At 47.0% G+C, this 27,741-nt stretch overlaps 1 protein-coding gene across 9 annotated transcripts; it reads right to left on the bottom strand.

The window, feature by feature from the left end:
* Window positions 1–1,104: 1,104 nt before the first annotated feature.
* LOC125946637 (calphotin-like) lies at window positions 1,105–19,768 on the bottom strand. 9 transcript variants are annotated; one of them, XM_049670299.1, is made up of 6 exons: window positions 19,462–19,768; window positions 18,395–18,614; window positions 17,819–17,987; window positions 16,854–16,986; window positions 1,719–1,777; window positions 1,105–1,533 (listed from the first exon to the last, which is right to left on the bottom strand). In XM_049670299.1, exons 1-6 carry the CDS (start codon window positions 19,750–19,752, stop codon window positions 1,290–1,292), a joined length of 1,116 nt encoding a protein of 371 aa, XP_049526256.1. In that variant the 5' UTR covers window positions 19,753–19,768; the 3' UTR covers window positions 1,105–1,289. The 9 variants fall into 9 exon arrangements, with proteins under 9 accessions (XP_049526256.1, XP_049526259.1, XP_049526254.1 ...); XM_049670302.1 differs by lacking the exons at window positions 16,854–16,986; window positions 17,819–17,987; window positions 19,462–19,768 and adding exons at window positions 2,734–2,920; window positions 3,301–3,454; window positions 18,698–18,823 and having other exon boundaries at window positions 1,719–1,910; window positions 18,549–18,614; XM_049670297.1 differs by lacking the exon at window positions 1,719–1,777 and having other exon boundaries at window positions 16,795–16,986.
* Window positions 19,769–27,741: the final 7,973 nt, after the last annotated feature.

Below are 27,741 nucleotides of genomic sequence, written 5' to 3'. Positions count from 1 at the left end.
GTCAAAACCAGTTCTGATTATGAGGCACGCTGTAGGGGGGGACTCCGGAAATTTGGACCACCTGGGGTTCTTTAACGTGCACCTAAATCTAAGTACACGGGTGTTTTCGCATTTTGCCCCCATCGAAATGCGGCCGCCGTGGCCGGGATTCGATCCCGCGACCTCGTGCTCAGCAGCCCAACACCATAGCCACTGAGCAACCACGGCGGGTTATTTGTTCTTCATCTCCCATCTATGCTAATAAAAGGAACATTTATTTGAGCTGTATTAGTAAACTACCCATCTGCAATGCAAAAAAAAAGCACATGAGTGATGACAGATGCTCGTCGTGAGGTCATAAATTTTGACGGCATCTGCAAGTTTCAAGAAATTTCACTGAACCTCAATGGCCGAGAAAAAAAATTATGAAATCTGTGACATCCCAGTGACGCTGGGGTTTTGCCGCTAAATGTATAAAATAGGACTTTCACCGTCATTTTCTATCAATGTATTACCCCGAAATTAGTATTCGATTATAGCAACAAGACCGGAATGATGCCGCCGGCATTGTAACTCCTTTGAAGCAGGTTTTTGAAACAGCCAAAAGTGCATTTTGAGCAGGAAAATAGGCTTATGGAGAGTCTAAATCATGACGGATAAGTGCAACCGAAAATTCCGGAAAAGATTGTGCCGTGTTTGCAATTTGAGAACATTTTCCTGAGGCATGTGAAAACGCTGGCAATTTTTTTTTTTTCTGAACAAAAAATAAAGGAAAGAAGTACGGTTTCTGGATATTTGCTAATGTAGCGACGGCGTAAGACAGTAGAACGGATCGCCGAAAAATGTGCAAGATCGGACACAAACTCTTCTTCGCCGACCACGGCCAACACAAAACTCTGTCCTCGATCTTTGCAGCACTATGAACAGAAACCACCATTTGGCGCAAATTAGGAGCACATCAGCGAAAATGTAACATGATGCAGTAGGATTTGCCTTTTGGAGCAGCAATCGCATCGCTTTTTTTTTTTTTTTTTTTTTTTTTTTTTGGGGGGGGGGGGGGGGTAAGAGTTGCGTTAGGTGAGATTTGCAATAAGCCGCTAGTTTTCACCCATGACACAGGAAACATTGCGAATTGACATAGTACTTTTTATTTCATCAGACGCAAGGACTTACACATTACACGTTATATGAAGTATTACACATTACATTAATTCAGTAGGTCACTACTAGCTATGTACAGCGAATATTCCATGCACTTGGTGGGGACGTGGATGGAGCAAGTGATGTACGGCCGGTGGCAGCGGCCACTGTCAGCGGACGCTTGGCGCCCGCGATGGCGGCTTGACGAGGGTTGACAGCCTGGTTGCGGCCCCGGTCACGGACTCGGAAGCCTGGGCGATCCTGGTTTGTGCCAGTTCAACGAGCGCCTCGGTGGACTGGGAGCACGTGGGGTAGCGCTCCTGACACTCTTTGCGGTTAGCGGACACCTGTCCGGTGGCAGCGGCGTCACGGTACGGCATCCAGGGGGTGCCAGAGTTGTCCTTGGACAGAGACCTGTCGGGAAAATAGCGAAAAAAAAAATTATAGCGTTGTAAGTGCCAAAACCAGGATCTGATTATGAGGCACGCCGTAGTGGTGGTGGGGGGGGGGGGGGGGGGGACTCTAGAAATTTGGACCACCTGGGGTCCTTTAAGCTGCAACTAAATCTAAGTACACGGGTGTTGTCGCGCGAGACTCACGCCATGAATTCTGCCACATTCTTGCCCTGGGGCCCGGCCAGGCTAGGCTTGGCAGCCACCTCGTAGACGACCCGCAGGACGCAACGCTCGGCGTCGTAGCTGGTCACGTACTCGAAGATGCTTTTGAGCACCTGCGGGTTCATTCCAACTGCCGGATCGAGGGCAGCGTTGGTCGAGGGGGCCTCCCTGCGCCTGCGCGGTTTGAATGCGTTACACGGTGAACATCTTGGCGTTTAAAATGGAATAATTGCACCTAGCATTATCGTTTCACTTATACCCGCCTTGCGAGGAAGCCGGAGTCATGCTTGTTGGCAACATACCAACAACACCGGATTTTTCCCAGGAGTGCCAGACCAGAACTCTCGGTGACCACCCGATACAAAGTGGAAAGCCAAATAGATAATATCTGCAGCAGCGCGAATTGTGATGCCACATGGTTTCGTGGATCACATTGCTGCTGCTAAACAGTGAAGTAGCAGCACTGACTACAGGTGAGTAGGCATGTTCCGCGATATGGTATAGCGTAGAAATTAAAAGTGCCAAATATTAGCATGCTGGCACAGGCAGCGAGCTTCGGTTAGGAGCTGCCGTGGTCGTTTGGCTGCAAGCGCCACCAATCGAGCGGCGCCGCAGACGTTGCAAACGACGCCGGCGAATCCGCTCTGTAGAGCATGCTTTTTTTTTTTTTTTTTTTTTGCGCAAGGAGTCTACAAGTGCAAGAGAAAGTGCTGCTGGCTGGCAGCCATGAGTGCCTGCATTCCAGCTTCACGACTGTTCACTTACGCGAAGCTCGAATTTACGAGTAATGATAAAGCTTGAGACAAACAGAACAAAGCACACGTGCGCCTAATTTTCGCGCATGGTGACAAAAGAACAAGTGTATTATACTTTTTTTTCTTAGTCTAATACCTTTTTTTTTCTGCGTCCACCGCAAGAGCGCCCACCCATAACGGACGCTCCTGTCACTTGCAATGCAGCTCTTGAAGTGAATAGAAAAGGCACGCGCAAAGTTCACCTGATAGAATTTCGCAGTTCGATGCGCAGTTCGATGGCGCTCCTGGTGAATCCGTATCCGAAGAACGGGCGTCCGTAGGTCATGAAGTGGGCCCAACCAGTGGGCAGGGTGGCAGTGAACTTCCATGGGTGAACCGGAACGGGGAGGGCAGTGATGACTTGAGGTGGAATAATTATCTTGACAGTAACTGCAGCAAGGAAGAAAGAAGGTGATGCGAGTGCATTTCCAGCCATCTGTGGTAACGGTAAACTGCTACCCAAGATAATCGGCACGATGCCTCGCCTACAGATCTTCATTTACTTCATTCCCGAGTCAGCTAAACCAAAGGGCTTACTATCGCTTAATCTCGCCCACTCCACCGAACACACCAGCTCTGCATCGTCGATACGCACGTGCTCCGGAACATGTCTTGGTATGTCAACGTTAACACTAACCATTTCCCGTTCATACATCCGGGTATGTATGTACCCTCTCCTTGCGGATTGTGGTTATATGCATTTCTTCAAGGATGACCGGTATACGGTGCCGCTCATTGCCGTGTTAACTTTCAAATGAAAATGCGATTACCGGCAGGGACCACGGGCACGGTTGGTGCTGTGACGACTGGTGCGACAGGAGCCACGTGCGCCACGGCGGGCTGCGCTGCGATCTTCGACTTGGCCTGGTGGACAATAGCCTTGACTCCAGCTTCCGCCGCAGCCTTGGCAGCAGCAGAGGTGACCTTGGCCTTGGCAGCCATGGCGCCTAAGCCGGCGATCTTCAGCGCAGCCGAGTTGATTAGGGCAGCCTACGGGGGGAAAGAACGCAGATCGAGTTGTATTGGCACGTCCAGACTCGTTCGTAACGTAGAAATTCTTACGCGTGAGAGGCCCCATATTCGCGAAGTTTTTCTTACGCAAGAGCGTCCCTTCGTCCGGATGCCCGTCATCACTGTCTGCCGGTAGTCAGCCTACCTCACCAGCTTACCCATCCCAAGTGAGCTTGCCTGTCCCTATGTCTGCACGTATTTATACCCACATATACATATTTATCTGTATCAGATTGCAGTTTATCAGTATCACTGTAAACGTCATACACATAGTCTTTCCTTCTTTCACCCCCTTTACCTTCTTTCGTATCACTTCCTGGAAATGAACCGCCCAGCATTATCAGTTGGCGCCGCCCCTTGCCGTCATTAGTGCCTGTATCTTTTAGCAACGGTAATACATGGTGTCAGTAGTGCCGAAGCCTCACCGTAATGGGTACCGTCAAGCCTCCAGAGACACTGCAGTTGTCGGGGAATATAGGCATAAACTGGGTGAGTTTCAGGCAAAAACTGGAGCTTTTCCTTACTGCGACGCCCACTAAACCACTGAGGACAGAAGCCACGAAGACAGAAATCCTCCTCAGCATTGCGGGTGAAGATGCCCTCGACGTCTATAGCAACTTCTCCTTCACAGAAGGTGAGAGCAAAGACTACGAGGCAGTACTGCAGAAGTTTGAGGCGTGCTGTGTCGACGAAGGGAACGAGATGTATGAAAGGCATGTTTTTCGCCTTAGCAGGCAGTATGAGGGGGAGCCGTTTAAGCAACATCTGCGCCAGTTAAAGAAGCAGGCAAAGCTATGTAATTTCGGCACGTTAGAAGAGCCCATGATAAGTGATGAGGTGGACTTTGGCACAAACAATCCGTACATCAGGGAAATAGTGTTGTGTGAAAAGGACCTAACCTTACAGAGGGCGGAGCAGATGTGCAAAGCATTCGAGGATTCAGCGAGGCAGAATGCTGCTTGGTCGAGTGAGACGCTGCAAGTGGACTACACCCACAGGGCTGAGCGAAACTCGAAAAGGTTTCGGTGCCGACAATGCAACAATGAGCATGGGCAAAGAGTGTCCAGCGTATGGAAATACATGCTATGCTTGCAAGAAGCTGAACCATTTTGCTGTATGCTGCAAGCGTCGTTAGAGCCGGCAAATAGACCATGCAAGTATACACGACGAGGCAGAGGACTGTTTTGACATTTTGGATATCGGCGTTTGTGGCGTAAGCGACGGCGCAATCGCAGATTGGCCTGTCAACGGGAACGCATGCCGCCAGGAAATTACTTTTAAAGTGGATGCCGGTTTACAAGCCAATATAGTTCCCTTGTCTCTTTTCCGACAGCTGTAGAAAACTGCGGAACTGCAGAAAAGCACTGCAGTTTTGAAAGCCTACACTGGCAGTGCCATCAAGCATGTCGGTGTTGGCAGGGATATTTTTTCGTTGAATGATACGGCACACGCTCTGACATTCTTCGTAGTCAAGAAATGCCGCCAGGTCATACTAGGACTACAGGCATGTCAGCAATTTGGGCTCTTCCCGAAAATTGGATTCGGTTAATCGGAGCTAGCCAGCACCGGAAAAGGCCTTTCCAGACTTGTTTCAGAGCATGCTTTTTCATTGTCTGTGTCGGAAGACAATACCGGATGGTCCTGCGGAAGGTTCCAGTAATGCAGCCAGGCCGACAAGAACTGCATGGAGCGTCGTGTTTGAATGTACCGCTGCGCATGAGCGTGAATGGGCGAAACTGTACTACGCATTGACGAACCCTCCGTTTTCTGCGTCTTCCCTTTGGAATTTCGTCAGCGAGTAAAGTTTTTCAGAAAACGCTAACTGAAATATTTGAGGGACTAGCAGGAATCCGGATATACATAGACGATATTTTAGTTTGGCGTGACAACGAATAGCAGCAGGCCTGACATTTAACCTGCAGAAATGCGTGTTTTGCTTGAAATAAATTGAGTTCTTGGGGTGACGGTAATCGGAGAACATGGGATATGTCCGAGTCATAACCTGGTTGCAAGCGTGCGCTCGCTGCCCACACCCACAGATAGGCACTCGGTGCGCAGAATGATGGGCGTTGTAAACTATTTTCGGAAGTGGAGCATCGTAAAAGATGACGTCATGTTTGAGTGGACCGCTGCGCATGAGCGGGAATGGGCGAAACTGTACTACGCATTGACGAACCCTCCGTTACTCGCGCTCTTTGACGAAGCGAAAGACGCCAAGGTCACTGCGGACGCTTCGAGAAGTGGTCTAGGTGCGGCACTTCTGCAGCGACATGGGAGTGTCTGGCGCCCAGTTACGTATGCATCAAGGACCTTGACCGAATGCGAAATTTCCCGTTATTCGCAAATCGAAAAGGAAACACTCGGTATAGTGTTCGCATGCCAGAAGTTTCATCGTTTCGTATATGTTCTAAAGGTACGAATGGAAACTGATCATAGACTCCTGCTTGCTAATTCCCAAAAGGTTATTGGAGATATGCCACCGCGATTGCAGCGATATTTTATCAAGCTTTTGCAATATGATTACTCTTTGCAGTTCGTGCCTGGCAAGGACCTGGTTCTGGCGGACTTGTTGTCTCGTGCACCTTTGTCATCACAGGTGTCCAGTGCACCGACAGACGTCGACATTCATGCGGTACGGGTCAATCGTGCGGTACAGATGCTGTGGCAATGTTCTGCATTGCACCACTCGCCTTTCAACAGGCAAGAAGACTGGGAAGAAGCCGTCAAGAGCGACGACTTCAAGTCCAGCTTCGAGTTGTCCAAAGGGCCTGCGACTACGACCCCCCCCCGGTGCAGGTGCGGCCCGCGACTACGACAAAGTAGTCCCTTAGGACAAAATAAAGTTTCTTGTCTGTCTGTATCAGGAAGACATGTATCATATTGCAATTTATCACTATCACTGTAAACGTCATACCTTTCCTTGTTTTACTCACTTTCCCTTCTTTCGTATCGCTTCCTTTAAAATCGCTGGAAATAAACCGGCCAGAATTATTAGCTGGCACAGCCTCTTGCCGTCTAGACTGCCTGTTTCTTTTAGCAATGGTGCGATATCCACGTACTTATATCTGTATAAACATCTGCGCACATAGGCGCATGTGTGGACTGCACGTGAAGGGTCAGAGCGTCTCCAGAGACGTGCAGTGCGTTAGGAATGGAACGCGAGAAAGCCACGTGGTAGCGCCGTCACGCACCGCTCAATCGGCTCTGCCAGAACCAGAGCAGCATTCGGGTTTCCGCTGCTCGCATGACCGTTGTGCCCACACGTGTTAGCTTTCCAGGGGAGGTATTCTGTAAGAGTCCACCTTGTGGACAGGTCCATTTCGTCTGCTCCTGAAGTGCTGATTGGCTGGGAGCGCCTGTCTCCTTCTGACGTATACCACAGCTCAGCTAATCAGAACTTCAGCAGCATACGAAACGTACAGTCGTGAGCAAAAGTTTAGAGACCACGGCAGGAGCAAAAAATTTAAATATATTCAAGCGCAGCTCCCACCTCGACGACCAACCTTTGGGCTACCCAGCAAGCCCGCGAGGCGGCGAAGAGGCAAGGCCTCGATGTCCCCACGTGGAAGGCCTAGGCCCAGGAAACTAAACTGCTGGTTTAAATAAAGGTTTGTTCCCCCTCCTCCTCCTCCTCAAGCAAAGCTCCGTAGCCTCGAATTGGAGTAATACGTTGTATTGGTCAAACACGTGCATGTAGGCATGCGCTCTTCATTTCAGCCGGAATGCCCAGGCTGCGAAGAAAAAAAATAAATCGGGGTACATTTCGTCGAAGAACTTTTGCTCACGACTGTACATATCCACTAGGTGGACACTTACATAATGCCCCCCGGTAAAGTGTTCTAGAAAGTGTTCTATAGAACACTTTACCCCCGGGCAGCACGGTGACGGCGCCATATATAAACAATAATGCTGCGCATGTATTTGTGAGCTGTGCTGCGTGCGACATCCGCAGCAATGCAGCAATCGCATGCAGGTGTGGTGGAGTGAAAGTCACGGAGGCACATCATATATAGCAAATCACGCTCAAGTAACGGCGCTTCTAAAGGAATTCTACATTTTCAACCACGTTAATCTATAGTTTATTAGCTGCTGGGATGATAAAATGTAAATACCGTACATTTACAACAGCGTAAGAAAAAGAACAAAAAAAGCAATTACCAGTGAGTGTTAAATCTAACTTGTTTTCCTTCTTTTCTCTGCCGCGTCTGGGCAAATGCGAATTCGTCGTACGTGAAGCCAGAAGCTACGCTCATTCGGTATTACAGTGAATTCAGGGTTATGTGTTGTTGTTGTTGTTGTTGTTGTTGTTGTTGTTGTTGTTGTTGTTGTTGTTGTTGTTGTTGTTGTTGTTGTTGTTGTTGTTGTTGTTGTTGTTGTTGTTGTTGTTGTTGTTGTTGTTGTTGTTGTTGTTGTTGTTGTTGTTGTTGTTGTTGTTGTTGTATACTTGAGTGTTTGTGGAGCATGTCCACAGTGGGGGATTGGCCATGAATCGGCTGGTTATATTCGGTGTATAAAAACAATGGAATTAACGATTAGAACGCTGGAGCTTTGAAAGTAAGATTTTGTGGGAGGGGGAGAAAGAACAACTAATAATAAGTAAAAAAAGAAATAAATAATAAAAGAAAACTATGGTGGAGAGGGGGACAATTAGTCTAGCATGGTAATCGATTGGATTTAATCGTATAGTTTTGAAATGCCAAGCAAGCATTTCTGTGGCTGAACACAATAAAAGAGGCTCCAAAAATACGATCACAGGCTCCGATAAATCTAGGCCAATATTGCGATGCGGGATTGCCAGTATTCTTTTTTATTATTGCTGAAAAAAGCCTACAAGACAACACGAAATGGTCTATTGCCTACGCTTCGCCACAGAATGAGCATAATAGTGAGGGGACCAGACCAGACCTGTGTAAGTAAAAATTTAACGTAGGGATACGGCAGCGCAGCCTCGTGATGGCTGCTTCAATTTTCCGTGTTCGACAAAAATGTTTGTGCCAAGGGTATAGAAGATGTCTGTAATTCATATAGTTAAAGCAGAGCCTGACACTGTCTGCATAAAGACACTCCTGCGAAATCTAGCAGCAGTGACAAGAGCAGTCAAAGGACAATATGAAAAAAATCAGTCCGGTTATCGATCCCTCGGCTAGAGAATCTGCGATTTCATTTATAATAAGTCCTTTATGGCCAGGCACCCAAATTAAACGCACACTTCTCAAGTAACCAGGTACCAATGAATGAAACGTCCTCAGTACGCGAGAGTCCCAAGAAGCAGTGAGGGATGAGCACAATGATAATGAATCAGTGACTATCATGGCTGACGTAATTGATGGGTATAATTTGCGTAGAGCCAACCGCCATGAATTCGGCTAAAAAGATGGGTATAAAATGTGGCGGCCGAAGGGAAAATCTATGTCATACTTTATTTCGTTGTCGTCGTTTTCTTCTCCTTTTCTTTCATCTTTCCCTCTTTATCTCTCTCTCTCACTGTTTTCTTTTTCTTTTTTTCCTTTTTTTTTTTTTTTTTGCTGATCTGCATTTTATTAGTCCACCTAGTCTGAATATCTGGACATGCGTCTCTCCCTGACAATGAGCGCGTTAATGAAACAGCCCGAGGCCTCACCCTCCGAGCGCCGGTGGAAAGCCAGTCCAACCCAGAGAAGTTGGAAACTATACCACCTGCATACACGCATATGCTACAACACCACAGACTATCCCGTAGAACACTCCCTCCACCTCACTTGAAACTAAACCATGTAGATTTAGCCGCTTGGCACCAGTTCGAAACTAATACGTTCCCCAGCTTTGCTCTCCGCCACACATTTAAGTGCGAAGCACTTTACGGGCCCGGGCTGGCGGCGTGTTATGTGATCTCATGTCGTCATAACGCGCAAAAGCAGGGTCAAGACAAGTGCAGAATTGATCAAAACCAGTTCGAAATAACTATCATGATTCAGAATAATTTAAAAGACAAGAATACTCATGAAATAATCTCAATTCATTAACAGAAATTCGTTAAAATCGCTTCAAGCATCAGCAAATGTTTTGGCACCATGTGCGTGGCGGTTTCACGCCCGTTGTGCCTTAGCACAGGTGTCAAAATGAATGTTGGATTGCTAAACACAAGATAAACACAGGATAAAACAAGTTAAACACAAGCACAAAAACAAGGGAAACAACGGCGAATCACTGCTTCGCACTTTCCCAGCTTTCACGTTGAGTGGAACTGTATTACCGCCGAGTTTACCAAGACAACTGTCTCGGACCGGTACCCAATTTCTTTACCCTACCCAGTACCCCGACAAATGTCCTTCCTGTGGAGGGCATCCAAACCTCTACCATTCTACGTGGGAATGCTCCAAACCACCCGGCCTACCTAACGCCTCCCCATCCCAGTGGGAAACCGCTCCTTTCAGAACAGCCTTGGACGACCAGCGATACCTGATTGACCGGGCCAGCCGGATAGCAGCAGCAAATGGGGCCCTGGACTGAGGGCTCCACCCTCTGGGACTTCATTACAACACAACAAATAACGTTTTCTTCGTCTACTACTACTCCGAATCCCCTAAAACATGCACCCGGAGTTTCACGAAGATAGAACAATGGCAAGAGCGAGAGCTCCCCACAAAAGATTCAGTAGTGCTAGGGACGTGGTCTATGCGGACGCGGCGGAGTACACAAATAGACAGAGTATGTCGATAGTTGCTACCAGTCTAGAGGGTGACTCCAGAGTTAGTGGCACTGTAAAAACAGGAAACGCTGGAGGAGGCTGCCTTAGCACTGGCAATAGCTTCCACGGAGGCCAACATCATAGTCAGCGACTCCAAGACCGCCCTCAAGATCTATGCCAAAGGAAGAATCTCGCCGGAAGCGCTAAGAATTTTAGCCAACTTTCGCGAAGATCGAGATGTTTACATTATATGGGCACCCGCACACTCCTCACTTTCCGGGAACGAAATAGCGCACAACCTGGCTCGAGAACTGACGGACCGAGCAGGCGACACGCAATTACTGGGAACGGAGAGAGACCGGATGGCCAGTATTTACCGAGGTAACCAAACACTATAAATTGGGCAGGGCCCGTTTCCCCCCGGCACACTCCTCGCTAAGTATACGGCAAGCGACAGCATGGCGCTTGTTGCAAACAGAAACATATCCGAACCCGGTGGCCTACCTACCGTTACTATCCATAACTTTACACCGATAGATGCAGATTCTGTCAAGAAAGGGCGGACTTACAACATATGGTTTGGGCTTGTCCTGGGACACCCACACAGAATAAAACACACAAGACCAGAGAGCAGTGGGAGACCGCGCTGCTCAGCTCTGCACCGGAAGAGCAACTTAAGGCAATCCAGCAGGCCGAAGATGCCGCCAGAGCCCAAGGGCCGTCATCTAGGTATAGAGGCCTAGGTCTCACAAATCTGCTACACAAATAAAGTTTATTCCTCCTCCTCCTCCTCCTCCTCTAATACTACTAATATACATCGTAACAACATGCCAGCAGGATGCGCCTAATCAAACTGGGAGTTAAGATAAGCAACTTCTTCGTCGAAAAGAATGACAGATGGTGCGCTTACGCTTGCTTGTCCCTTCTTACGAATGATGTACGCTTCACAATTTTGAGTGCACAGTGGTCACGGTACTATTTCGCCAGAAATACATCATCGTTAATTGAATGTTATAAACAATGTTTTAAAGCGAATCTGCATATGGCTAGGGCATTCCGTCTGTTAGCGAGCAGAAACACCTCCTTAGGGAGAGCGAGTGAGCGAAAAACCGAGTGTGATGGCGCGAAAAAACCACAAAGGGAAAGAGAAGTTCGTCCGCTTCTTTCGCATCGAAGCGCGGTTTTAGCGGCCACCTGTGTCTGTAACACGTGTCTGTGACGTAGTTGGCTCCGACGTGGAACCACAAAGGCAAATAGAACGCTCTCGCATCGAAGCGTGGTTGTAGCGATCACCTGTGTCTGAAGCCACGTGTCTGTGACGTAGTGCTTGTCCGATAAAGGGATAGACGCTCGTTTTCGCTCCGACGTTGCCATGGGACGGCCGCGAGCGGTTCGTACGCCCGAGGAACAGTGAATGTACGAGGACGACGCCGAGAGCAGGGGCTGGAATGTGACCGTCGACGTCGTGCCGCCGCTGCGGTGGCGGTGAGAGAACACGAACGTGACTAGCTCTTACTCCCTATAGCTCTTAGGGAGTAAGAGTAGCTCTTACTCCCTAACGTGTAGCTCTTACTCCCTATAGCTCTTACTCCCTATAGGGAGTAAGAGCTAGCTCTACCAACCACCATAGCGGCTTCGCTGGTCAACCACCCTCATGAACAGAGTGGAATGGCCGATGAAGTTTTGGCACACTCTCGGCATGCCCTCTGCATGCCCAGAGCTGCTTGCCCTTTCCGCGTTAACCTGCTTGCAGAAAGATGCGAGGCGATTCGGAGAGGAAGAAACACAACTCGTACACCTATATACTGTGCCTGCGGTCTTCTTGAGCCTTTGTGATAAACCATCAATATTAAAACATGTCGGTAGTGCGTCAGTGTGAATGCTCTTTTTTCTTTCCTGCTGTCCGCTCAAACGTTAAAGCGGCCTTGAACCACCCCTCGGGCTTGGTGAAATAACACAGTCCGCTGGTAGCATACGCTGCTGAGAACATCGCAGCCAAGTTTTGCTTTCACCTTTCTCTCAAACGATCTCGTTTCAACAGAAGCAATGATCTTCACTTTTTTCCGTGTGTTTTATTTCGTAATAAAGCACATTCCAAAAATTGGAGGGCGCTTGTAAGCTTCGCCTTTGAGAGTGGAACGCGATAGCGTTGTCGCCGTTCGAGCCCCGTTATCGGGCGCCGTTGTAAGCTGGCTTTCCCACTGCAACAAAGAACGTGGGAAAGCCAGCTTACAAAGACCAAACTTGCACCGATCTCCTTAAAGTCGGCTTCACTTTTAAACAGAAATGCTTTGCTGGAAAAACGTTTTTCCAAGGGCAATATAATTCGTGTTATATTAAAATGTGAAGGCCTTTTATCCTCTGACATGAGGATTTATGCCCATTATATAGTAGATTGGCCAAGACTCAGCTCGATAAGCCTAGTCAATATAGTCGTTAACCAGCACAAGATGTCAACCGCTCTCTACGTCACTCGTGTATACAGCGCACCTTATAACAGCTTGTAGGTTACGGTATGTGGTCACATGGGCCCAGTGCTGCGAAGCTTCGTTATTTAGAAGGGGGAAAAAAAGGGAGACGTCGGGAACGCAGAATTTTGTACTTTACTTTGACCTAGCCGAATCTTGGATAATCCGCCAGGGTGGGTACGTATCAGTATTTCCCAAGGATCTGCATCTACGTCTGATGATGATGTATCTCTTTTATGGCTCGTACTCACTAAGGAGGATAGGCCAGGAATCATACGGCAGGAGGTAGCTCTACAAAATTCTTAATTGAAAAAGAGAAACGGAAAATAAAAGGAAAAACAAAAGGAGATATACACGACTAACTAGACTCGTATATGCAAGCGAGCAGTCAGACTTACTGAAGGGAACATTTTAAAAGAGTGTACAATCAAGGAGATAATAAATAGAGTCTTAATAAAGAACTCGAAGAAACTAATTTTTGCGAAATGAATGCTGATCGGGTAGGCAGAAAAAAAATCTACAATAATTAGCAGAGTAATCGTTTTGTCTCAGTTTTAAATCTCAAACACTGCGCAAGAAACGTCCCCGTTACTATAGCCTAGTGTCGAGGTCCCAAATTGTAATATTACAGGCATACCTATTTCTTAACCCTACTCTGCAAAGTTTCATTTCGAGTAATACCTTTCTCTGGTTTGAATATCGTCGGTATGATAGCAAGTAATGGTCTATTGATCCAATTGCATTACAATTGTGGCACAGAGAGGACATATACTGACTGATATGACACGTTTCCAGGTTCACATTGCAATAAATTATTAATTTCTCACAGTTGTAGGCTACGCGAACTCTGGAGGCATACCGCAGGAACCTGCAGCACTGCAGCAAGCTGGCGAGCACCACGATAAAGCACCTGATCTGCATGCTTTCACAAAGGTACGCGCAAAACTGTCACAACCTTGTGTGTTGTGTTTGTGTAATATGCAATCATTTTACTGTGTGTGCCATTTTCATGATTTCTAGTGGCAGATCACTTGCATTTTATCTTTTGGTCGTCTGGAGTGCCCATCAGTTTAATGAACTTACCTAAACTAGCCTCCTCTTAGTTAAATATAACTTTGACTTGAGTAACTCTGCATGATATGCTCTGTACAGACTGTATATTAATCTAGTCAGATTGCCTATTTAAGGTAATCGTTGAGAAGCATGAGGTCTCCAGATGTGTATCTTTTTTGTCATTTTTATTATGCAGTCTTGCGAAGCTCACTTCTCACACTTTCGCCTATATTCTCTAATCGGTCACACTTATGCATTGCATACCGTACTTCATCTCCTAACATTAGCATACAAACAGCAAAATTTATTCTTTATTAGGCAGCTGCTGAATCCATATAGTCACAGTAAGAGAGGATAATCCTCAAGCATATAACAAACCATTAACCTTTTAATGTGACAAGTTCAATATGCGCCCCAAGTGCAGGTTCGCTTCAAGCTGGAAGCTGGTCTCCTTTGTATGTTACACAAATTTGAGGTGGTAACGCAAACTGCTAAATCATAACAATCCGCCCAGTGCAGTAGTTGCAAGCCACCACGACAATGCAGCTTAATGCTGAGCGTTCACCTTTACATAGACTTCTTTTTTTCTACGTGTCTCTGCCCCTCTCCAGTTGACATTGGATAAAGTTTGTTCTTTGCTGTCACTTATCTGAAATCCTTTTTACCTTCTCTTTCGTATTACTTCTCAGCTGCCTATTACACAAGCTTCCGGTGACATGGTAAGAGTGCTGACTACTGCCCAGAACTGATGCGTGCGTCTGTGGCTTGTGGTACCACATGCTTACCACCTAGCATTTACTGAGATGTCACAAGGAAGCTTATTTGATGCTCAAGCTGACTCGCCGTGGTTGCTCAGTGGTTATGGTGGTGGTTATCCCGGCCATGGCGGCCGCGTTTCCATGGTGGCGAAATGCAGAAAATGACCGTGTACTTCGATTAAGGTACACGTAAAAAAGCCCTAGGTGGTCCAAATTATTGCGGAGTCCCCCACTACGGCGTGCCTCATAATGAGATGGTGGTTTTGATACGTAAAAACAAAATCAAAATTTTTTTCATGCTCAAGCATGAAAAACTTCGTGCACTTGGTGAAAAAACTGCACTTGGTAAAAAATTTGAAATGGTCACTTTTTAATATAGTGCAATCATTTGTTGTGCTTTTGGCGAATTGAGATTTCTTACTGTGAATAATGCGCTCTAGATGACCGATAAAAATATTTTCTACTACCTAAAGACATGGTTTAGGCAAAAAGTGATTTACGCATGTCATTACATTTATTGACAGTTAGGCATACCAGACTGAAGCCGTTATAAAAACTTCGAATATCTTTACTGCAACTCATATACGGCTACTACTCCACACAAGTGTACGATCCCTACATATAACACGTGCATATTCTTTTCAGCAGTACTGCTTCAGCAATCCTTCAGTCAATTTTTTGGGTGGCGTTCCAATACCCACAAGGACGTTGCCCAAAAAGAGGCTTTGACCAAAGAGGTGTGAACACAATTCTAAGTATGTGTGACAAGGCAGTCAGTTAAAATCTTCGTTTTGATTGTGGGTCATTTGAAGTCAGATTGTTGTGGCTGACTGCTACATGCTATCTCGTTTCTAACTATTTTTTGCATTTTTCCTCTTTTAGGCTTGCAACGAGGGGGATATCAAAACACAGGAGATATCAGGGGCACATTATCGTCGGTGCTTGCTTGTGGCTTCTGAGGACATGTATCAGAGGGTTGGAAAATAAATATCAGTGTTTGAAAAGATTGCTGTGTTTCGCTAACAGGTACATACTTTATATCCCACTCATGCTCAAGGTTACATCAGAACGCTACCAGAAATCTTTTTTAAAGTGCTGGCGCAGCGGGTAAATTTCACCAGGAGCAAAAGAAAGTTGGGAAAAAGTTACAAGAACGTTTCTAGGGCGAGCAGCAGAAATGTGGAAAAAAGTTACTACGTTGTTTCTAGGTTGAGGAATAAAAAGTAGGTAGAATATTATTGCAAGGTTTCTAAGATGTATTAAGATGGTCGGTAAACCCTGCTTTTGATGTTTGAAGGATGTTCATTCACCGTTTAAAGAAAGTTTGTAAATAAATTTTTATTTCCTAATATACTGACTAGTTTTACACCCTCATCGCGGCCCCGGTCACGGACTCGGAAGCCTGGGCGATCCGAGTTCGCGCGAGTTCCATTAGTGCTTCGGTGGACTGGGAGCACGTCGAGTAGCGCTCCTGGCACTCCTTGCGATTAGCGGAACTTTGTCCGGTAACAGCGGCATCGCGGTACGGCATCCAGGGGGCGCCAGAGTCGTCCTTCGACAGTGACCTGTCGGGAAAACAGCAAGTGGCAATAATTAGGGGATTGCCCGGTACACGTTCCCGCTCCACTATCACACGTTTCTGTTAGCAAGCGTATAGGTTTAATTTAATTTAATTTTAATTTGGCACTATAGTTCTCGAATGGGCACTTACTGAGCATGCGCGAGCAAGTATCTTTTCCAACCAAATAACCTCGACGACAGGCTAGCAGAACGAGCTATTCTTTCCATTCAACACTCGTCCCTGCGTTTCTCCCTTTCGATCTGTACACCGCAGAGATTATAATGAGGAAGGACATTCCGCAGAACGTTTTTGAAAAGCACTTTTGGCACTCGAGGGCCTTCGCTAGAATGTGCCGGCGTGAATGCACTTACAGCAAAAAAAAGCACTGTGCGAGTGAGAGTTCAGGTGGAATAAGTTCTTGCAGGAAAGCCAACCTGCATATTTTGGCAAACTGTCCATTATTTCCCGGCTACGGCTGCACGAAACACAGACATACTTCATGGCATTAAAGCTTACTGCCATTTGCGGTGTAGCGCATTCTTCAATTCACGCGAACATCGTAAGCGTGCAGGGCGTAATCACGAACTTCTCTAGCTTGGTGACACTATAAGCTGTCGGGTAGATTTTCCCTTCATGAACAAAGCTACGGCATTCACTGCAATTATCTAGGCGGGGCACACTTAAATCTCCATGGTAACCTCGCCTGCATATAGCACATGTCATTGGACCACTACGACGAGACTCACGCCATGAATTCAGCCACGTTCTTGCCCTGGGGCCCGGCCAGGCTAGGCTGGGCAGCCACCTCGCAGACGACCCGCAGGACGCAACGCTCGGCGTCGTAGCTGGTCACGTACTCGAAGATGCTTTTGAGCACCTGCGGGTTCATTCCAACTGCCGAATCCAGGGCAGCGTTGGTCGAGGGGGCCTCCCTGCGCCTGCGCGGTTTGAATGTGTCTCACGGTGAACATCTTGGCGTTGAAAATGAAATAATTGCACTTCGCATTATCGGCCTTGCGAAGAAGCCGGTGTCACGCTTGTTGGCAATATACTAACAATGAGCACCGTATTCTTCTCATAAGTGCCAGACCCGAACTCTCGGTGACCACCCGATACAAAGGGTAACGCAACATAGATCATCATCATATTATCATTTGCAGCAGCACGAATTGCGATGCCACGCGGTTTCGTGGATCACATTTCTTATGCTAAACATTGAAGTAACAACACTGACTACGGTCGACTGGACATGTTCTCGCTATGGTCTAGCGTAGAAATTAAAATTACCACACATCATTAGCATGCTGGCGCAGGCAGCGTGCTTCCGCTAGGAGCCGCAGTGGTCGTTCGGCCTTCAGCGCCACCAAGTGAGCGGCGCCGCAGACGTTGCAGACGACGCCTGCGGATCCGCTTAAGGGAGCATGCCTTTTCTGCGAGGAGTCTACTGTTCACTTACGCGAAGTTCAAATTTAAGGAAAAAACTCAAGACAAAGAGACCAAAGCACTCGGGCGCCCAATGTTCGCAGATGCGTAAACGCCGACTTCATTCCAAACCTCTGTCGAACCTCAACCAAACTAAACAACACTTCTGATAAACCCGAAATGGGGATACTTCTTGAACCCAAATTGAAAAGTATGTGGAGTCATTCAGGCTGGCAAGCTTTGGTTGGCAAGATAGTATGTACAGGGGCATCCGCAAGCCTTGACGCATGCATGCTTTTGTCTGCTGTCGTAAGTTTGCTTATAATAATAAGAAATAACAACACTAACTTGCGCAGTTCAATGGCGCTCCTGGTGAAGCCGTATCCGAAGTACGGGTGTCCGTAGGTCATGGAGTGGTCCCACCCAGTCGGCAGGGCGGCGGCGAACTTCCATGGGTTAACCGGAACGGGGCGGACAGTGATGACTGGCGGCGTCTTGATGACCTTCACGGTCGTCACTGCGGCGAGGAAAGAAGGTGATACGAATGCCTTTCCAAGCATGTGTGTTAACGGTAAACTAATACAGGAAGAAATCTCACGATTCCTCGCCTACAGATATCGACTTACTTCATTCCCGAGTCAGCCAAGCCAAAGAAGGGCTTACTATCGCTTAATCTCGCCCACTCCACCGAACACGCGCACACCAGCTCTGCATCGTCGATACGCACTTGCTCCGGAACATGTATGGTATCTGTCTTGGTATCTCAACGTTAACACTAACCATTTCCCGTTCATACATCCGGGTATGTATGTACCCTCGCCCCTTGCGGATTACGGTTATATGCATTTCTTCAAGGATGACCGGTATACGGTGCCGCTCATTGCCGTGTTAACTTTCAAATGAAAATGCGGAAAATGTGATTACCAGCAGGGACCACAGGCACGGTTGGTGCTGCGACGACTGGTGCGACAGGAGCCACATGCGCCACGGCGGGCGGAGCTGCGATCTTCGACTTTGCCTGGTGGACAATAGCCTTCACTCCAGCTTCCGCCGCGGCCTTGGCAGCAGCAGAGGTGACCTTGGCCTTGGCAGCCATGGCGCCTAAGCCGGCGATCTTCAGTGCAGCCGAATTGATAAGGGCAGCCTATGGGAGGGGGGGGGGGGGGGACAACGGACGTCAAGTTGTATTGACACGTCCAGACTCGCAAGTAACGTAGAAATGCTTACGCCTGAGAGGCCCCATATTCGCGAAGTTTCTCTTACGCAAGAGCGTCCCTTCGTCCGGATGCTCGTCATCACTGTCTGCCGGTAGTCAGTCTACCTCCCCAGCTTGCCCGTCCCAAGTCAGCTTTCCTGTCCCTCTGTAGGCACGTTCTATACCCACGCATATATATTTATCTGTATCAGATTGCAGTTTATCAGTATCACTGTAAACGTCATACCTAGTCTTTCCGTCTTTTACTCCCCTTTCCGTTCTTTCGTATCGCCTCCTTTAAAAACGCTGGAAATAAACCGCCCAGCATTATTACTGGGCGCAGGCTCTCGCCGTCATGACTGCCTGTTTCTTTTAGCAACAGTACAATATCCACGTCCTTATATCTGTATAAACATCAGCGCACACATATGTCCATACCGACGTCCCAAACAGAACGCGGTCTGCATGTCTACCTATCTGCTCGGTCTGTCTGCTTATCCATCGTATCAAATTATCTGTATCACCAAATATACCTCATCCCGAGTCATCTTTATTGATGCCCATCACCTAATCGTCCGTCCTGTTCCATCTATCCGTATATCCATTGGGAAAGCTCGCCTCACCTTAAGACCGATAGCGCCGACTCGGTCTGCTCGCTCTGTCCGCTTATTCATCAAATTAAATTACCTGTATCACCGAGTATACCTCATCCCGATCCAGTTTTCTCCATCCCTATCACCTACTCATCCGGCCCGTTCCTATCTATTCGTATATCCATTGGGAAAGCTCGCCTCACCTTGAGACCAATGGCACCGAGTCCGGCCATGCCGGCGCCGGCGGCTCCTCCGGTAGCGACGCCCAATCCCAGCAGGCCGGCAGCCTTAAGACCGACGAGGACGGGCAGGGCAAAGGGCATGGGCCCCACAAGGGCCAAGGGCAGCGCCAGTGGGAATGGCAGCAGGCCGGTCAGCACGTTGGTCAGCGACGGAGGAGTGAACAGCCTAGGCAGCCATGTGAAAGGGGGCATCGTTGCCTGTGCCACGGACAGGCACAACAGCAGCGCGGGAAATATATGCTGCAGCTTCATGATGTCACTGCAGTCGGGGACCTGCAAAAATCACGTTTTGAAGAAATACCTCAGAAACAAGGAAGAAGGAAGAATAAGAGTGGCTACAGCCTTTCAAATGGTCTGTGCCTCAAAGCGTGGACACGGAATGGAGAAAGAGGTCAAGAAAGGTAACAGGGTAATTGAAAGTGTAAAAAAGACGTGGATACAAAGACGACGAGAAAAAACTTGGAGGACGCTTAAGCTTCGCTTTTAAGATAGCGTTATTGGACGCCGTTGGTGGCGACACCGACACCGCATTTTCTGTAACATGGGGCCCGATCAAGATTTAGAAAGGCTCGGTTTTCAGCATTGCCCTCAATGTTGCCTATAATGAAAGTACAGCGAAACACCATCAGAAATGGAGGACGCTTAAGCTTCGTTTTTGAGAGTGGAACTCGATAGGATTCAAAGATGCCTGGCTGCTTATCAGGCTTTTTTCTCGTATATTCCAATTACAATCCGATGCAATCACGTCTGCAGGTTGTGGTGAAGTCGTTCTTTACGATTTTTCTGATGAATTTTACTTTGCCAAATTTAATTTTTTGTTCACCAACGCCTTGCGCCACGCGAAGGGCCCGGCCCGCCCGGTCGCGGGGGGGGGGGGGGGGGGGGGGGGATGATGTGGTTCGGCACGATTATTTTGACCAGACGCTGATGCTTACGCCGACGCCGGATTTTCTGCGACACGGGGCCCTTCACGCTGTCGCGTTAATAAATCGGCAGGAGTGCCTTGCTGTTTGAGGCCCTATATAGCTGGGTGCCTTGTAGAGCAAAGGCATATACAGGAGGAAATATACGGAACAGGACGAGGCTCGTGTCTCCAGCAACAAAAAAGTCCGGAAACAACTGGGCACATCGTAATGAAATGCCAAAATATTTATCCAGCAAGACACGTAGGGTAACGCCGCTGGGATTCAAAGCAATTGGAAGAATTAATTGGTCAGCAGTTGAGATAATCGAGGGAAGTTTAAAGCACTGACGCGGAAAAAAGGAAAGCAGGGAAGAAATTGATAAAATCGGCATAGGTAACTGTATAGAGACTGTAATAAAGGTAATATTAAAGAGTGATAGTTGAAGCTAGACTGATATGTATGTATATAACGTCGATTAGCCTAAGCGATGGCGTGGAGCAGAGGTAGAACACCCGCTGAAGGTCGTAAGTTCGAATCCTCTTCCAGTCCACTACATTTTCAGGCATGGAGTTCCGCCTGACACCGGCGAGAAAATCGCCGAGAGCTAGCACGGCTATACTAGTCCAGGTGCAACCTAATTAAGAAGGCCCACTAAGCTTCAACAAAGTCCCTCCCTCACCAGAACAGGAATTGGCCTCCCTGGTGCAGTATTCGGCCACTATCTCTCTCATTACCGAGGATCAACGGCGAATATCTCAGCAACCTTCGGTTTGCAGATGACATCGTCCTATTCAGCAACAATGGGGACGAATGTTCAGTAGCCTTACAAGGGAACAAGAATTCAGCATCGCCAGTCAGCCTCTAGAGTCTGTAAAGGAGTACGTTTATCTAGGTCAATTACTCACAGGGGACCCTGATCATGAGAAAGAAGTTTACAGAAAAATGAAATTGGGTTGGAATGCATACGGCAGGCATTGCCAAATCCTGACTGGGAGCTTACTACTGTCGTTGAAAAGAAAAGTGTACAATCATTGCATTCTACCGGTGCTAACATATGGGGCAGGAACTTGGGAGGTTAACAAAGAAGCTCGAGAACAAGTTAAGGACCGCACAAAGAGCGATGGTACGAAAAATGTTAGGCCGAACGCTAAGAGACAGGAAGAGAGCGGTGTGGATCTGAGAACAAACGGGGATAGCCTATATTCTAGTTGACATTAAGTGGAAATAATGGAGCTGGGCAGGCCATGTAATGCGTAAGATGGATAACCGGTGGACCATCAGAGTTGCAGAATGGATACCAAGAGAAGGGAAGCGCAGTCGAGGACGGCAGAAAACTAGGTACGGTGATGAAGTTAGGAAATTTGTAGTCGCAAGTTGGAATCAGATATAAGCGCAAGACTGGAGATCGCAGGGAGAGGCCTTCGTCCTGCAGTGGACATAAATATAGGCTGCTGCTGATGATGATGAGCTTAAGTCGCCAATCTGTCGCCGCCCCGTTTCGAAGGAGATGCCGACAAAGATCGCCGTGCCCTACGGGATGGAGAGTGTGCATGGAGTTGACAGTATACTTGACTTGGGCGTTGCACTATTGAGCTCGAAAACGCGGGTTCGATCCCGGCTGGGGTTCCCGCATTTCGATGGGGGAGAAATGCAACAAATACGGTCGCGTATATAGGTTTAGGGGCACGTTAAAGATGAAGCGCAAACTCAAATGCGCGATTTATTAAAATTAAAAAGTTCAAATAAAGCCACGAGTTGATGCTTGCGTACTGTTCTTAATAATATCAATTTGAAGCGGCAACAACCACATATGAAATACTTGCAGCGCATTTACGACTCGACAGTGAGGGAGAACAGTGCACGTTAGACGCTGTAAGTTCTAGCATGTATAGAGCGGTCTTAATACACTTTGACCGGGTCCCAATCCCTTACTTTACCAAGGACAACTTAACGAATTCTGTGAGTTCTATCTGTGAGCAAACCGACGAATTTTCGAGTGCCAAATGGGAACAAGTGGGTTCTCAAATAGGAGCTTATTGCTTGCACTGCACTCAACCCCATGCCCGTGTAAACTTCTTTCAGAGTAACACCCAAACTTAACAATACGGTATAGCATCTAATCAAGTGTACAGCAACGAACGTATGTTCCGAGTTTGATGCAGCACAATGGTTTATAAGAAAAGTAAAATGCAAACTGCGCACGGTTAATGAACCACCTGAGGAAAAGATGGACGAAACATACAACAACAAAATGAAAGAAATAATAAAACATTGAAGAGTTATCATTAAAAGTAACTGGCGTAGTAAGAACTAAAGCACTCGCTTGTTGCCAAATTGAAGAGAGGTCAGCTAACGTAAGCAACTTACCAAGTTGTTGTCAGGAGTAGTCGCTAGGCTATCCTCTATAGCGTGGATGGCTTCGGCGCCTCTCTTTTATAGGCCAACCTGACCAGGCCCCAGCTTGCTTCGGGTCGCGATGCTCCGCCTCCCGTGACGTTAGGGAGGGTGGGCAGTTGGCTTGAGCAAGCCAGCTCAGCCCCCGGCGGGTGGGCGGGGGAATCTCCACAGCGCGCGACGCCGTCCCCAGAACAAAAGGAAGTTCCTTCCAAGTCTACGACGAGGGGCTAATTCTCGGGAAGGATGCGGCGGATGGCACAGAGACGGGGACGTGGGGGAGGGAAAGACTGAACGTCTCTGAAGAAAAAGTACGTACCGCCCCCCCCCCCCCCCTGCCACACATTCACCTATGCCTGTAGAGGCGAAGCCGAGTCAAGCCAGCTAGAGAGGAGGAGAACAAGGGATCTTGCAGCGTGTGTTTTCAGCCACATGCGGTAGCACGAAGAGTCCTAAGAAAGGGAAAGGAACGTGCGGTGAAAGGGAAGTGGGGGAAAATGGGAGTAAAAGCGGCGTGCGCGGGTGATGGTGCCGCCACCTTGACTGACTGACGTGGTTCTTTGTTTCTTTTTGTTCTTTTCTTCTTTTTTTTTCTTCTTTTTTTTTCTTCTTTTTTTTTTCAGGCCAACCACCAAAGAAACTTGTCTGACCTTGAACACGAAGTTGTGTGCGAAAAAATTGAACTTAATAGTGTTTTTTTTTATTTTTTTCATATCTACTGAAACTTCAAAGCTTCGATTATTCTTTGGCTATAGTGTGTCGACCGGGCTACCATTATATATTTAATTTGTTCCTTCTGAATTTTCCTGCGTTCCTGCGAATTTTCCTGAAACAAAAAATTAGACTGCAATTTTACTCACTTTTACGGGTGTCAAAATCACTAGAAGCGTTCTAATATCTGAAACATTGCTTATTTTTGCGGTGCAAACCACTTCACAGGCTTGCCATACACGCAACCTGAATATTCGCCTGGATCATGTCAATTTGCACTTGAAAAAAAAAAATGTTGATTGGTGCCTTCTAGCTCAGCTGGGCAAGAACAATAAATTTTCGCCAGAATGGTAAATAATTCTTGGGAAGGAAAATAAACGTGTCGTATGAGTTTTGAACATCGAAAAACATGTGGAAATATTGTTCAACTATATATATATATTGCACTATTTATTTATAAATAGTGCAACTGACAGTGGTCTGCCCCGGACCACCGTTGGTTGAACTTGGCTCTTCGAATAGGCAGGCCGTGTTTCGAGTGAGCTCCTGCACGACACTTTTACCGCTAAATCGTCACTGAATTCTTTTCCCCATGTTTTGTTCAGTTGTACACGTATGACCCGTATACGTCAAAGTATGTATTCCGTACATTGGTTAATGTATTTATATATGATATGGAATGAAAAACTTTACTGGGGTCCTGCAGAGCCTGTCTCAATTTCAATGATTATTTGCGCTGTCTGTCAAATGTGACGATCAGTGGACGCTTTAAAGCCCATTTTAGAGGCTTTGCGTGATCCACTGCTCACAATGTCGTTGTCTTCGCGATATTGAAAATAAAATTAAATTGAAAGTTAAATAGCCACTAGTTCACCCATGAGCCTCGAGCCATTAAATGGGTTGGGGAGAACAGGAGAAAGTCAGTGAAATAAATGATATAAAAGAGCACAGAAGTAAGGATGTGGTATTCGCAACATTTACAACAGTTGTACAATTTGCCGCGCCGTTAACGGCGTTGTCAGAGCTGTGTTTGCTTTGCGCACAAGAGAGAAGAGGCCAAAACAAATGAAGATATTGGTCGAGGTGGAACTCACGAAAACATTAAAGCCCGTGTTCGGCAATGCGCCAGCCCGAAGAAGTGACAGGCAACTACGTTCAAGCGCTCGAATTCACAAACGCGTGCAACGTAACTTGTCTGTCTCTTGCCGCGCCAATTTACAATGAGAAGCCCATAAGCACAGGAATTTAGCAGTCAAACTAATGAAAAATCAGAGAGATTATTTACTGCAAACCAACGCTATAACTGTTCCATCGCCGTCTTGGCATATGGTTCGGAATACTGTCGTCAAAAAAATGTGGCATGCTGGGATAGGATACCTGACGTAAGGCGATCCATGTAGGGCTGACAGAAAGGATATGATGCAGCAGTGCGGATTTCGGCATTTTGAAACGTTGCTTTTCTTTTGCTTAAACTCTTCTTTAATTTAATTTTTGTCAGTTTATAGGCCTGCGATGCCCACAATGTGTATGTATAAGCGGGAAGGAAAATCAAAGGTATAGAGTTTTTGCCTATAGATGATTTCCGATGTTTCCTGATTGTATGTGGAAGAGGCTCCAAGTAGGTTGTTCACCGCTATACGTCTAACTGCGCAAGGTAACCCAGTTACTTAGCTTCAATTCAAACTTAGGTTTAACTCGATCTGCATTTCACAAGTTTGGCGAGAACGTAATCCAACACTTGAGCATGTCCTCGCAAATTTAAAGGGTTTTTTTTTTCACCTTTGGTCAAATTCTGATATTAATTTCATAGCCTATATTGCATTCTTCGCTGCAAAACAACAATACACTTGTACAAGGTACCAATCCACCTCTGCACTAGTTATAAAACGCAAACACTTCAATTTAAGCATCCATGTTGTCAAGGAGCTCAGAAAAAAAAATCTTTATACTTGACTGAAATGAATGCGTTAATCCCTTCTCGCCTATGTGCCCTGGAAGAGGATTATCCTGTTTCGGTTGCGGTATTTTTTGTCTGCTGTATTTTCTAGGTGCATCATGAAAAAAAAATCTAACGCAAGCCTTCTGCACAAGTTACAAGCGTAGTAGAAGTGGGGCATTCACTCGGTGCTACATGCTCCTTATCGGCAATGCAGAGATTCCAGACTGGGAGGAGTGCGATATGCCTGAGACTATAGAGAAACACGTGTTCTGCATATGGCCACGTGGTATGTCGTGGGAAGCCAATCACTGTCAGAGCTCCTTTTGTTGAGGTTCATACATGACGCCTTTTTTTTTTCTGAAGAGGCTCTCCGGGGACCTTGGCCGAACCCTTGTTGTCGGCGTGACATTGTGAAGACTATCTTGAAGTCTTTGCGAGAGAGTTGTCTGGATTTGAGACTTTGAAGAGTCCTCGCTGTTCATGCTTATTCATACCTCCACCTCCATTTTCGTTCTCATCAGTACCATTTTCCTGTCTCTTTTCACTCCCATTTACGTTTTGCAATGCTCAGTATATACCGGGTGTTAAAAATTATGCTTTACGGAATTTTTAAAAATCGCCTGTGGCAGGTAGCATAATTCTTATTGTTAAGCTGGGTTATTCGAAGAGGTGGACATTCCAAGTGGATACGCCTGACAAGCTCAACGGCTACAATTCGTAAAGTGCAATATGTGTCGTCAAGTAATTAACTAAGAAGTTCATTAGTAATTTTTGTTAATTAGTTGAATATGTGTCTCGAGTTCTCGTGCTACTAATGTCCGCCTCTTCGAATAACCCATCTCAACGATAAGAATTATGCTACGTGCCATAGGCGATTTTTAAAAATTCCATAAACCTTAATTTTTAACACCCTATAGTGTCTAAGCTTTGATCCATGCAGGCCGATTTGTCAGCTTTTCTGTCATAATAAATCTCTCTCTCTCTCTCTAACTCGCTGGTTTTCGCGTGTCGTGAGTTTATAAAGCGTATATGGTGCTGTCCCCTGTACTTAATAGTATTCATATAGAATGTGCAGTCTTCAACGTACCATGTGCATTCTATAAATACGATGAATTTTCTTTTTCTGTGTCAATGACTAAGCTTTCGCTTAGTCAAAGCTTAGTCGCTTAGCTTAGATCGCGTCGAAGAAGGTTTCGTCGCACTCTTCAGATTTCATGATTTCATTCAATTCAAACTGCCGACCCATTAAAAAAGTGGACATCGTTCTTCAATATACCGCCAATTTGTTAAAGGGAAACTGAGACATCCACCCAAATGTAGCAATTGCTACATTAGGGTAGATGTCTCAGTTTCCCTTTAATTACTTATCTCCACCTAGCGGATTTCCGCTGAACTATTACGTCACCACCAATTTGTGAGTGGAACTTTTGCAAAACATTTGTACAGTGTAATAATTAATCCCCGTAAGCTATCAACTCGTACATCAAGTTGTCCGCTTCAGATGCTCTGAGAGGTACGGTTTACAGTTGTGCGTTATACACTATAGTAGCGGGCGTAGAGTTTTCAAGAAAGGAAAAAAACGCCAGCACGACTGATGACGGTTATCGTTTGGGGTCAAGGTACGCCCCCAAGGGGTGCAAACGTTTAAGGCGATTAGCGTTCTTAGGGAGCTTCGCGACCTCTTCGGTACGGGGTTCACTGCACCCGTTTTCCCTGCTGCTGCGCCGAGCGAAGGGGTAGCGGGCGGTGTTTTTGCTGACTGCGGTAAGCCCCCCGAATAGACTGCGGTGTTTCGTTGACTTCTCGTCTCGGACATACCTCTTTCGTTTCGTCGCCTGAGCATCTTGTGCTCACGTGTTTGACAGAGAGGAAAAGCTGTGGTCGCCATTCCTTCTTTGTCGTTTTGGGCGAGGAGCAGACGTGGCGGCGATGACCGTTTGGTTTGTGTCGTTGCTGCTTAGCGCATTGTTTGAAAGGGGGGAGGGGCAGGGAAAGACGCCTCACACGTGTATCTTCTTTTGCGACTGCGTGTCGCGCGACCGCTCGCGTGGCCTCAAGAATGTATTTCTAGCGGCTTTGGCTAGACCGTTTTCTGGGAACCGCTCGGGGTTCAAGCAGCCGTGGCCAGCGAGATCGCGCCGGCGCCACGTCAAGTTCTTGGCCCAAATCGACAAAGGAGACCACGGCATTCCCTGTCTCTCTCTCCAACACGTGAGCGCAAGAATGCGCAGGCGGCAAAACGAAAGAGAGATATGGCCGACACTAGAGAGAGAGAGAGAGAGAGGATGGCGC

Source organism: Dermacentor silvarum, chromosome 7 (assembly GCF_013339745.2).
Source record: "Dermacentor silvarum isolate Dsil-2018 chromosome 7, BIME_Dsil_1.4, whole genome shotgun sequence".
Classification (NCBI taxonomy): Eukaryota; Metazoa; Arthropoda; class Arachnida; order Ixodida; family Ixodidae; genus Dermacentor; species Dermacentor silvarum.
The sequence above is the reverse complement of the archived record's forward strand: the minus strand, read 5'-3'. Positions and strand labels throughout refer to the sequence as shown.